The sequence below is a fragment of the Oncorhynchus clarkii genome, chromosome 8, assembly GCF_045791955.1.
Source record: "Oncorhynchus clarkii lewisi isolate Uvic-CL-2024 chromosome 8, UVic_Ocla_1.0, whole genome shotgun sequence".
In the NCBI taxonomy this organism is placed as follows: Eukaryota; Metazoa; Chordata; class Actinopteri; order Salmoniformes; family Salmonidae; genus Oncorhynchus; species Oncorhynchus clarkii.
In genome coordinates, this window is record NC_092154.1 from 17,038,514 (window position 1) to 17,051,844 (window position 13,331).

Below are 13,331 nucleotides of genomic sequence, written 5' to 3' on the forward strand. Positions count from 1 at the left end.
TTTTATTTGTATGTTTAATTCACATAATATAATTGAAAAGTATGCATTAAGGTGTTTGTAATATAATAAATGTGGCAAAAACACGTTTGAATTAATAAATGCATTTCTACAGCTTCCAAAATATTTTTACGACGTTGGGGAGTGCCAAGATGGAGGCGTGGGGCTTCAAAACAGCATCCTTGAAGTCATCTAGTGTATATATCAACTACTGAGATGGTTGTAAACGCTGCTACTGGAGAGTTGACTCCACCTATCAGTTGTCTGTGGTTTGGGAAAGTGAATTGAGGGATGTGGTATTTCAGAGATCAGTGTTGCTGTGAACACTGCTGAACAGTAGGGATGGGACGATTTTCTTGTTCGTCTAGAAAATTGACTTTGCTATCATCAGTAGGCTTCATCCATGGCCGCAGGAATATGTTTTGGGTTGGGGATGCTGTTAGGTTGAGGGTGCTGGTATTTTTCTCCATTCACACAGGAGTAATACATGCCTAGTTCACAAATTGTGTGTGTGTGTGTGTGTGTGGGGGGGGTATATATATATTTTTTAAAGCACCCCTGTGGGGTATATAAAAAAATAAGCACCCTACTTCACGTGGATATGGCTACACCAAATATTTTGTCACTTCGTTGTACACAAGCCCAATGATTTCCATGCAATAATTTGTCAGGCAGTTTATCATGCCAGATGACTGTAACCATGGGTGCATTTAGAGCCTACTTACAGTAGCTTTGCAAGCCCTTACCTTCACAGACAGAATAGGCTACGTGGAGGCAGCAGCAGCAGATGATGTGCCCAAGTCGACGCACGTATTATTTTGATTAAAAAAAATCTAGCACCTGAATGAGTAATAATAACAATAATAGGCAAATCAATAGGGGCATTTCCAGTCAATTATTATAGCTACCAAATAATGTTGGCCATGCAGTTTATAGCTAGCTAGCTACTTTGTAACAATCGAATGAACACAATGTGTGTTGCGCTAACAAAATAATTCTGAGACCAGTACGGTACATTTGGCAATTTGTTTTTTGGCTACAAAAAGTAATCGACACATTGTTCAAAGAAACACAAAGAGCCTAATCGCGAGCCCGGGTCGCTGATGAGAAGCAAACACCATCTGACAGAGAGAACATGGAATAAACCATGGCCCACAATATAAGATTTTTTGAAGGTAAGGTGTTACTATATTCACCTAATAGCGAAAACAAGGCAATGTCGGTTAGCAATAGCATTCCTAGGTGAATGAGACGCCATCAGATACATTGCACGCGTGTAAATGTGAGTTCAATCATGTTCAGGGCGAGCTAGCTAGTTAACTAAAGTTCGTTATGCCTTGCAGACCTAACTACATGTATTCGCATAACTTACAGCTGCTGTGACAGTGCATGGACAAAATGACTTAACTAATATGCACGATTTAAAATTGAATCATTATTAGTAAATCTACTAAACTAGCTAGTAGCTATTGTTGATGATAGCTAACTTGCCTGAGTAACGTTGGCTATGTCTGGCTATCAGACTAGCTGGTACTAGCTTGTTAGCTGGCCACATCGTAGGAAATTGGACACTATTTGACTGATACGTTTACGCAGTATTTTACAGGATTAACGTTAGTTAAATAAATATCGATAGCTTGCTGTGGCATGGGGTAAAGTTGTAACGTTACTGTACTTGCGAACGGTCAGACAGCAAGGCCTAGCTAGCTAACGTTAGTTACCTAATTGTTGACGGGCCTTCCTGTCAACTAGTATATACTTTTACAAGTAATTTTTTATTTCATATATAGCGACATAGTTTCAACAGTGGACCAACGTATCGTTATTTGTTGGTTAGCTAGCTACCTATAAACAATGTATTCTTTCGGCTTTTTAAGGTAAAGCACAGCCAGGGCTCTTCATTTCAAACAGCACATAACAAAGTTAGTAGCTAACTAGTCTTGTGGTGTTTATGTAAATAGCCAGCAACCCAGGAAGGACAAAGCATATGCTTTATCTATATAACATGCATGTTTTTGCATTGTACATATGCACACGTAACAGTAATGCAATGTCAAATAAGCTAGTTAATTCACAAAAATAAGAAAGGGACTACTTCTGTAGCTAAGCACCTTGCCAGTGTGGAATGTGGTGTCTCAGATTCAGTGTGTCCCACAGGGGTGGGGGAGTTGAGGCCTATTGCTCCATAGAACACAACTTCAAACAAAACAAACACATTTTAATATATGTTTTTGTATTAAAGGTGCTGCACAGTCATCCAATTTCCCAAGTAAAAATATCCTGTGAATGACCAAAACATCACCCATATTATTTGTATGCTATTAAAATTAACATAATTGAAGAAATCAAACATGTTCTCTCATGAGAACGTCTGAAAAAACAGCCTGGGTGGGGAGCTTATAATTCTGAGCTCACCTTGACTGACAGCTCTTTGAAACACCATTGTGGTCGTTGCCAGGTAACAAGGTAAACAATGGACCACATGTCATTGATGATCAGGTAAACAATGGGCCACATGTTATTCTGAGCCTACATAGTATGCATCAACCCATTTTCTCTGTAAAATGCTCTCATGGTCAACAGAGCTGATCATGGACTGTTGGATATCAGACAACAGCAGCAAAACACAATTGCATTGCTATTGTTTTGTAGCTAATTACGGAATACAGTTCACTGATACTTCTTTAGAATAATTAGTAAAGCCTGAGTCACCTTGGAAACTTAGACATTAGAAAATGTACATGAAAACAGCTTACAATAAGTGTACTGGACAATTTATTTGTGCCTCTGCATTATAAGTGACAATATGTTCAGAATTGTACACATGACCAAAAGTATGTGGACACCTGCTCGTTGAACATCTCATTCCAATATCATGGGCATTAATATTGAGTTAGTCCCCCTTTGCTATAACAGCCTCCACTCTTCTGGGAAGGCTTTCTACTTGATGTTGCAACATTGCTGTGGGAACTTGCTTCCATTCAGCCACGAGCATTAGTGAGGTCGGGCACTGATGTTGGGCAATTAGGCTTGGCTCGCAGTTGGTGTTTCAATTCATCCCAAAGGTATTCGATGGGGTTGAGGTCAGGGCTCTGTCCACGCCAGTCAAGTTCTTCCACCCTGATCTCGACAAAACATTTCTGTATGGACCTTGCTTTGTGCACGGGGCATTGTCATGCTGAAACAGAAAAGGGTCTTCCCCAAACTCTTGCCACAAAGTTGGAAGCACAGAATTGTCTAGAATGTCATTGTATGCTGTAGCGTTAAGTTTTCCCTTCACTGGGGCTGAGGGGCCTAACCTGAACCATGGAAAAACAGCCCCAGACCATTATTCATCCTCCACCAAACTTTACATTTGGCACTATGCATTGGGGCAAGTAGCGTTCTCCTGGCATCCGCCAAACATAGATTTGTCCATCGGACTGCCAGATGGTGAAGCGTGATTCATCACTCCAGAGAACACATTTCCACTGCTCCAGTCTAATGCCGGCGAGCTTTACACCTCTCCAGTCGACACTTGGCATTGCGCGTGGTGATCTTAGACTTGTGTTCGGCCATGGAAACCCGTTTCTTGAAGCTCCCAACGAACAGTTCTTGTGCTGACTTTGCCTTCAGAGGCAGTTTGGAACTCAGTAGTGAGGGTTGCAACCGAGGATAGACCATTTTTACTCACTTCAGCACTCGGTGGCCCCGTTCTGTGGCCTACCACTCAGCTGTTGTTGCTCCTAGACATTTCCACTTCACAATAACAGCACTTATAGTTGTTCTGGACAGCATTAGCAGGTCAGAAATTTTACGAACTGACTTGTTGGAAAGGTGGCATCCTATGACGGTGCCCTGTTGAAGTCACAGCTCTTCAGTAAGGCCATTCTACTGCCAATGTTTGTCAATAAATCAAATCAAATCACATTTTATTTGTCACATACACATGGTTAGCAGATGTTAATGCGAGTGTAGCGAAATGCTTGTGCTTCTAGTTGCAGTAATAAATGCAGTAATAACCAACGAGTAATCTAGCTAACAATTCCAAAACTACTACCTTATACACACAAGCAGGCAGGTGTTTTTTGGAAAAAGTCGCTAATGCGTCTTTAAGTCACTATCCTGGCCCGTCTGTCAATTTCTCTTGAAACAAGATACCGGGTAGCAATAGTGATTGCATGGCTGTGTGCTCGATTTTATACACCTGTCAGGGTGTGGCAGAAATAGCCGAATCCACTCATTTGAAGGGGTTTCCACGTACCTTTGTAAATGTAGTGTATGTAATGATCAGACATATATTTGATAATTTACAGCAGGCCAGCATAGCCAAAATATTGATCAACATGAACTGAGAAATAATGGTGAGACATTTAACACCCCAAACATTTGAGCCAGAAGCCTAATACCCAACCGCAGGACCCCATTGCTTCGTACAATTTGTACCAGCTGCAGTCATTTTTCATACTTGGGTCAAACTACTATGAACTGGTTTCATCCAAATATCATCCAGTTTGATGAAAAACCTGAACCTTTAATTGTAGACATGACCAATTAGGCTAAGTAATAGGCCTAAGTTATTCACTGCCTGTGCAATGTGCAGCAAGGAAGTAGTTGATATGGGGACCGTTTATGCAACCCAAAGGCATGTTGATCAATGAAATTTACTGGATTAGCTTTTTTTTTATTTATTATTTTTTTTCTTGCTATACTACGTTGCTAGCTTTATAGACCACATCCTGTGAGAGGGGTCAGCAGGGCTCTAAAGTGTGACTAAATATTTTATTTTGGGACCACTGTGTGACTAGGAAAAAAATCTCCTAGATAATAATTGTTGTAATGATAAGGCTTCGCTGTACCTCTGTTTCCGAGTCCCTAGAGAAAAAAGAGTGCAGATTCGATACAGCAAAATATCTGTCTGACCCATATTAATGGTGCAACATTTTTCTTACTATGGAGTGGATTGCCCAGACCTTATTTTGCATTCATAAACCACGTCCTGGGCCATTCTAAAACTGTTTGTGTGTTGTTTACACTTTGTTCAGTCATGGCTAGCTAGCTAACAACCTGGTAACTACCAGCATATCCAAACATTTGGGGTGACAGAAAGGAAAAGGGACAGCTTCTTCAGGAGATCAATGAATGAATTACATATCTCTTGCATGTTATCATTCGTATCAACATTTGAGCTTTTCTAATAAACTCTTTACAGTGTTATTAGTTCCTAGCAGGGGTTGGAACCAAAATTATACTGTTTTTGACTGTGAAATATAGGTCCTCTGGGAAATTGCCACGTCCCCAGCTTCACTACTTATCCTGCTGCTGTGCCAGATAGTGCTGATTTTAAATATTGGACATATATTTTACTGCAGGGAGAATTATCAATTTAATAATAGCTCATCTATGGAAAACATTTTAAGTGCCTTAATGGTTTCATACAGGGTAAATCCATATGAATTCAATATCTTTTTGACAACACCCCTTTTGATTTAAACACAACTTTCCATACATGTTTGCACATGGAAGAAGTGGTCAGAAACATTCAGGAGATAAAGGTGCTCAAAGTTGATCCATTTTGCATTTTAGACTGAGACTTCCATGTCTTCATCACTGGAAAAGATAAACGGTTGATTTTGATCATTCAGAAACTCAGATTTTTTTTGTAGCTTAGACCCTAGAAAGCTTAGAGGTTTTTGTGTTGTGCCCACCATGGGTTGAGACACAACATGCTATTGAATACAGGGTCGGTGTCAATTCAATCATATAAATATAATTCATAGAATGGACCCATCTCTTCAGATGGGTAATGTAGCTGGTAATTCACTGTAATGTAGCTGGTACACCACTGAAATTGAATTGAAATTGTAACTAATAATTACTACCACAAAGATAGCCGCCGGTCTACCCACCGTCGAATGTCAACTTAAATGTTCATGTATATTCCAATATCTATATTTCTATAGGTTTCCAATGGAGGATTGACAGTATAATTTAAAACAACAGATATTCCCATTCAAGTCAACATTCCCTGATGTGTGGAACTCCAACCATCTTCGCCGGACCATTTGAAAGTCTTACATTAAAATTGTAGTACATTTATCAGCCAAAACAACATGACATCCACACTGTAAGAGTCTCAAACACAAAAACCTCAAACGCTTGTAAAATAGGGTCTAAGCTACAACATATGCGAATGTGAATTTTGTATTTATTTTTATTTAATTGACATTTAAGGTGAACATAAAAAAATAAAAAAAAGAAGGTATTTAACCCCCCAAGAAATTATAAAACAGCTTTTTAAATGATAGCATTCTCAACTGTCTTTCTTTTCCAGTGATGAAGACACAGATGTGGGGTATGCAAAATAGGTCAACTTTTGAGCAGCTTTAGCTCTTGAAAGTTTTAGCATTAAGGTCCAAAAAGTAACTTAATGGGAAAATATGTATGGAAGGTATTGAAATGGATTTACCCTACAGAGGTAAAATGTCTTTCCTTATCCTCAGACATTGATATGGGGAGGCCTACAATTACGTGATTGCAAGAATGACAGGGTGACAACACCGAAAATAAAACACAACTTCTCAAAGCATCATTCATATTGCTTTTCATGAATTTTTTAAAAAAAAAAAGTGTTTTTATCCAAACTAGCTATTGTGATTCTCGTGAGATATTACAACTCCACCATGTCTCATTTTCGAGCAGCATATTGCTAAGCCTCTAAGGCTGTTGCAAATGTTTGAGAGTCACCAGGAAATGAGTCTTGTGGGTCAGAGAGAGGGGGAGTAGCTCCTTGGTACCACCTGCTCTGTTCTCAGCTGCCAATGTGTCTCCTCTGCATACAGTTTTTTTGCAGGCATGAGTTGAGTTTTATTCATCAAAGAACATAGCAGGGATAGTCAGTGTTGACAACTTCACTTTAGACTGAGGCTTAACATCTGATTTATCTAATTAGATTTTAAGATCATACTTGAATCAGGTTGCTCTTTGATGATTTGAATTATACATATGGTGCTAATACAAGCAATGTTGAAATTATTAGTGAACTCCTGGAAGTACACATGACCATTTCAACTGATGCCTTCATTAGGCCTCGAATAACTGATGTGAGTTGTGGTTTATTATATTCAAGCTCTGGATAGATCACAGGCCAGGCGAGATGGCGGGTACAAGCAGAACTGGAGCTTTTCTCTTTCTGAAGGCAGTGAAGAGCAGAGGAGACACGAGTAAGCACTTCTCTCCCGGACCACATTTCAGCACAGCATCGCTGCACTGCATCAATTTGACCCCACTGTATCCACCAGACTAAGACCCCAAGTCTCTCTCTTCTGTGAATTACTATTCCCTTTTTAGAGCCTGCCTGCCTGTCAGCTCAATACACTGACACTCTCTTCTTTTCTCCTAAGCAGCACATCGGTGGTGACCATGGAGATGGACAGACAGCAGCACTCCTCCCCAGAGGGACAGAAGGTACTGTAGGCTAACTCCTCATCTAGCCCCCCTCCACACAACTCACATTTAGGTCATTGTTATTCTGCCCATCTTGCTCTCCTCTCACTATCTCTCTGCCAAAGTGTGTCTGCCAAAACGTGTCTGGCTATGCCATCCAGAGGACTCTGTATTTTTACCAACAAAATTGGTCTGTTTTATGCTGCTGCTGGTGAAAAGTTCATGTTGTGACATTTGATGCTTACAGCACTCGGTTATTATACACAGAACATTTAATCTGATGAACTTTATTGTGAATGTGATCTTACTTTAGGCTATTATAACAATCTTCAAAACATGTTTCTCTTGAACAGTGAACAAGGACATCAGATCAGTGCTGTTATTGTCATACTCTACAGGGGTGTATCCGTTTTTCATGCAGCATCACTGACATACAGACTTCTCTATGTACTGTGCAGAAATGCCCTGCAACCTGCCATCAGATCCTGTGTTAATTACCTTCTCTGTTCTCTACTCTCAATCTCTCTCCCCACACCAGTCCCCCGCTCTTAGGCATTTCTCTTCTGCGGATCCCCTAAAAACATATGAAAACAGGCCAAATACAAATAATCACATAGGGGCTCTAAACAAACCAGGAAGTGACAAGAGGTTAAGGTATGACATGTCACTGTTGCAAGTATCTCTTCAGTTCAAGTTGGAATGTTTTGCTGACAACTGCAAATATCATAATGAACCATTACAATCTGTGTATAGCAAAAACCTAATGTTGTTCCTCTGCTTCCTCTACTACAGTGACCTCCCAAACATGGTAGCAAAGACGTCACCGATGCCTAACAGAACTGACTATTTAATAGTCAGCCCAACACCATCTCAAGGAGTTGTTCTACAGGGGAGACCCTTTCAACACACCCACAATGTTCCTGCTGCAATGAGGAAACCTGTCCAAAGGTATGAGTCCTCACTGAAGTCACACTATGGTCATACTGCATAACATAGCATTTAGAGCTACCGAATAGTTTCATTTGACAAAATGCTTTTTTTCTCAAAGTAGTCGGAAGGGCTGGATCTCTAATCAGTCGAAGAGACATGTTACTCACTTTATTTAGGCGATCTGATCAATTCATTTTGGCGAATTGAAAACAGGTTTTTAGAAAAACAGATACCTTATTTACATAAGTATTCAGACCTTTTGCTATGAGACTTGAAATTGAGCTCCGGTGCATCCTGTTTCCATTGATCATTCTTGAGATGTTTCTAAAACTTGATTGGAGTCCACCTGTGGAAAATTCAATTGATTGGACATTATTTTGTAAAGGTATACATACACCTGTCTATATAAGGTCCCACAGTTGTCAGTGCATGTCAGAGCAACGACCAAGCCATGAGGTTGAATTAATTGTACGCAGAGCTCCAAGACAGGATTGTGTCGAGGCACAGATCTGGGGAAGGGTACCAAAACATTTCTGCAGCATTGAAGGTCCCCAAGAACACAGTGGCCTCCATCATTCTTAAATGGAAGAAGTTTGGAACCACCAAGACTCTTCCTAGAGCTGGCCTAACTGAGCAGTCAGGGGAGAAGGGCCTGATGCTGATGGTGCTCTGTCAGAATGACCAGAGTTCCTCTGTGGAGATTGGAGACCAGTGGCTTCCAGGACAACATCTCTGAAGCACTCCACCAATTTGTATTTTTTATTTGACCTTTATTTAACTAGGCAAGTCAGTTAAGAACAAATTTTTATTTTCAATGACGGCCGAACGACAGATTTGTACCTTGTCAGCTCGGGGATTTGAACTTGCAACCTTCCGGTTACTAGCTCTATCCACTAGGCTACCCTGCCGCCCACCAATCAGGCCTTTATGGTAGAGTGGCCAGATGGAAGCCATTCCTCAGAAGCCACTCAGACCATGAGAAACAAGATTCTCTGGTCTGATGAAACCAAGATTGAACTCTTTGGCCTGAATGCCAAGTGTCACATCTGGAAAAAACCTGGCACCATCCATAAGTTGAAGCATGGTGGTGGTAGCATCATGCTGTGGGTATGTTTGTCAGCGGCAGGGACAGAAAGACTAGTCAGGATCGAGGGGATGAAAACCTTCTCCAGAGCGCTCAGGACCTCCGACCGGGGCGACGGTTCACCTTCCAACAGGACATCGACCCTAAGCACACAGCCAGGAGAACGCAGGAGTGGCTTCTGGACAAGTCTCTGAATGTCCTGGAGTGGCCGCCCAGAGCCCAGACTTGAACTTGATCGAACATCTCTGGAGAGACCTTTTAAATAGCTGTGCAGCGACACTCCCCATCCAACCTGACAGCTTGAGAGGATCTGCAGAGAAGAATGGGAGAAACTCTCCAAATACAGGTGTGCCAAGCACAGCTAGTAGAATCATACCCAAGAAGACCCGAGGCTGTAGTCGCTGACAAAGGTGCTTCAACAAAGTGCTGAGTAAAGGGTGTGAATATTTATGGAAATGTTATATTTCAACTCAAATTTCAAATCAAATGTATTTATAGAGCCCTTCTTACATCAGCTGATATCTCAAAGTGCTGTACAGAAACCCAGCCTAAAACCCCAAACAACAAGCTATGCAGGTGTAGAAGCACGGTGGCTAGTAAAAACTCCCTAGAAAGGCCAGAACCTAGGAAGAAACCTAGAGAGTCACCAGGCTATGAGGGGTGTCCAGTCCTCTTCTGGCTGTGCCGGGTGGAGATTATAACAGAACATGGCCAAGACGTTCAAATGTTCGTAGATGACCAGCATGGTCAAATAATAATAATCACAGTAGTTGTCGAGGGTGCAACAGGTCAGCACCTCAGGAGTAAATGTCAGTTGGCTTTTCATAGCTGATCATTCAGAGTATCTCTACCGCTCCTGCGGTCTCTTGAGAGTTGAAAACCGCAGGTCTGGGACAGGTAGCACGTCCGGTGAACAGGTCAGGGTTCATAGCCGCAGGCAAAACAGTTATAACTGGAGCAGCAGCACGGCCAGGTGGACTGGGGACAGCCACGAGTCATCAGGCCAGGTAGTCCTGAGGCATGGTCCTAGGCCTCAGGTCCTCAGAGAGAGAAAGAAAGCGAGAATTAGAGAGAGCATACTTAAATTCACACAGGACACCGGATAAGACAGGAGAAATACTCCAGATATAACAGACTGACCCTAGCCCCCCGACACAAACTACTGCAGCATAATTACTGGAGGCTGAGACCGGAGGGGTTGGGAGACACTGTGGCCCCATCCGACTATACCAGGCAGGATATAACCACACCCACTTTGCCAAAGCACAGCCCCCACACCACTATTTCCATTAAAAAAACAACCTAAAAACCTATTTTTGCTTTGCCACTATGGGGTATTGTGTGTAGATTGATGGAGGGGGGAAAAATATTTAGTCCATTTTAGAATAAGGCTGTAACGTTACAAATTGTGTAAAAGTCAAGGGGTCTGAATACTTGCCGAATGCACTGTATATATGTGTATGTGATGGGATGTATAGACATTATGGATAGTATGTGGATAGAATATATATATGGATAGTATGTGGATAGAATATATATAGTATATCTGAAGAATACGTGGTTAGAATATGTACAGCAATAGTTAAATAGGATGGGCCTTGACTAGAATACAGTATATACATATTAAGTGGATTAAAAAGTGTGTTAACATTGTTAAAGTGACCAGTGTTCCATGACTGTGTACATAGGGAAATGGGAATACCTAGTCAGTTGTGCAGGGTAGATTAACTGGGTGGTGGCTGGCTAATGACAGCGACTAAAGTTCAGGGCAGGGTACCGGCTAGTGTTGACTATTTAACAGTCTGATGGCCTTGAGATAGAAGCTGTTTGTCTGTCTCCGGGTCCCAGCTTTGGTTCACCTGTTTTGACCTCGCCATCTTGAAGGTAGCATGGTGAACAGGCCACGGTCCGGATGGCTGAGGTCCTTGTTGATTATCTTGGCCTTCCTGTTACACCGGGTGCTGTAGATGTTCTGGAGGGCAGGCAGTGTGGCCTTGGTGATGTTGGGCAGACCACACCACCCTCTGGAGAGCCCTGGTTGCATTCGGTGCAGTTGGTGAAACAGCCCGACCGGATGCTCTCAATGGTGGATCTTTAGAAGTTAGTAAGGGGCCAAGCCAAATGTTCAACCAACCTCTGCTGTCTCCTGAAGTCCACGATCAGCTCCTTGGTTTTGTTTAAATTGAGGGAGAGGTTATTTTCCTGGTATCACTCCGCCAGGGCCCTTACCTCCTCCCTGTAGGCTGTCTCGTCGTGCTTGATAATCAGGCCTACCACTGTTGTTGTTGAAACTTGATGATTGAGTTGGAGACATGCGTGGCCATGCAGTCATGGATGTACAGGACGGGCCTGAGCACGCACCCTTGTGGGGCCCCTGTGTTGAGGATCAGCATAGTGGAGGTGTTGTTGCCTACCTTTACCACGTGTTGGCGTCCCGTCAGGAAGTCCAGGACCCAGTTGCACAGGGCGGAGTTCAGATCCAGGGCCCCAAGCTTAATGATGAGCTTGGAGGGTACTATGTATTGTGTGACCCAAGTCTGTGCCACATTGTTTAGTTTGAGCACCACTACGTTGGCAAGACCAAAAAAACGACAGGAAATATGTTGTTTAATGTGAGCGGTCAGGATTTTGAAAGTTGTGTAGTGTACACCCGGCTTTTGGCAATACACTCTACCAGGATCCACTTCAACACACCCTCCCCCAGGTGGCAGCACCAACCAGGTTACAGACCAGGTGGCTAGGCCTAAGACCCCTAGACATAACGAGTCAGGTTACAGACCAGGTAGCTAGGCCTAAGACCCCTAGACATAACGAGTCAGGTTACAGACCCGGTAGCTAGGCCTAAGACCCCTAGACATAACGAGTCAGGATACAGACCAGGTAGCTAGGCCTAAGACCCCTAGACATAATGAGTGCAGCAAAATCAGTCTGTAATTGGTTTCGTAACAGCAAGACTAGACTTGCTCTCTTCATGTTCCTTTCTAAAGCAACCTTGACCTAAAAGAAAGGGAAGACATTGCACCCTGTATATGCTTAGCCATGCTTTGTGCTGTAATACATTGTAGTGATCTGAACTTTGTCCTGTTCCAACATTGTATTTTGTTCCATCTCATGCTGTAGTCAAAGCAGTGGTGCCCGTGGCCATGTGCGTTTATACTAACTAGCTACCTTAATAACCTGCATCCATCCACCTTTGTGCGTTTATACTAACTAGCTACCTTAATAACCTGCATCCATCCACCTTTGTGCGTTTATACTAACTAGCTACCTTAATAAACTGCATCCATCCACCTTTGTGCGTTTATACTAACTAGCTACCTTAATAACCTGCATCCATCCACCTTTGGTCTGGTTCTGTAGGGTAACACTGCTAGCATGGATACCCCACGTGTTGTTTCATCATATTAGATAATTTCCCCCCTCCAATCTCTCCAATTGCATAACTTGTTTATCTCCAAATTTGAGTTATTGATTTGTTTACCTCGTTATGGTTGTTGACAAGAAAACAAAAGGCTTTGTTTTGAATGACTTCTGACCAGACTGTGCCATTGTTCCCTTAGAAGGGACTACAGCACCACTCAACAGCATATCCAAGCAGCAGAAGTAGAGAGTATCATCCTCACCTGTCCAGAGATTCCAGGTAAAATGAGACACGCACTGCCATTACATTCACGGTACTGATATAGTAACAGCAGCATGTTATATGTGGAGGCAGTGTACTACTAAGACCGTGTGGGTAAATGCTGCTTTCAGGATGTGATGTGGGACGGTAAGTGGTGGTGGGGGATGGAGGACGGTGTGTGCAGTCTCAATCTGAGGCAGTCTCAAACCATGGTTTCCTATGTGGACACAGTGTGCTGTACGAAGACGGTGCGGTTAAATGCTACTATCAGGA

General features: G+C 42.3%; 1 protein-coding gene across 3 annotated transcripts in view; it reads left to right on the forward strand.

Moving 5' to 3' along the window:
- Positions 1 to 751: 751 nt before the first annotated feature.
- Positions 752 to 13,331, forward strand: part of LOC139415027 (sentrin-specific protease 6-like) — a 33,793-nt gene continuing 21,213 nt past the window's right edge. The window contains exons 1-6 of one of the 3 annotated variants that reach the window (XM_071162773.1): positions 965 to 1,172; positions 7,106 to 7,199; positions 7,380 to 7,443; positions 7,961 to 8,076; positions 8,215 to 8,370; positions 12,997 to 13,076. In XM_071162773.1, coding sequence (XP_071018874.1) covers positions 1,145 to 1,172; positions 7,106 to 7,199; positions 7,380 to 7,443; positions 7,961 to 8,076; positions 8,215 to 8,370; positions 12,997 to 13,076 — 538 coding nt within the window. In that variant the 5' untranslated portion in view covers positions 965 to 1,144. Of the gene's footprint in view, positions 1,173 to 7,105; positions 7,200 to 7,379; positions 7,444 to 7,960; positions 8,077 to 8,214; positions 8,371 to 12,996; positions 13,077 to 13,331 lie in introns of all 3 variants that reach the window. The other 2 variants (XM_071162774.1, XM_071162775.1) reach the window with 2 other exon arrangements.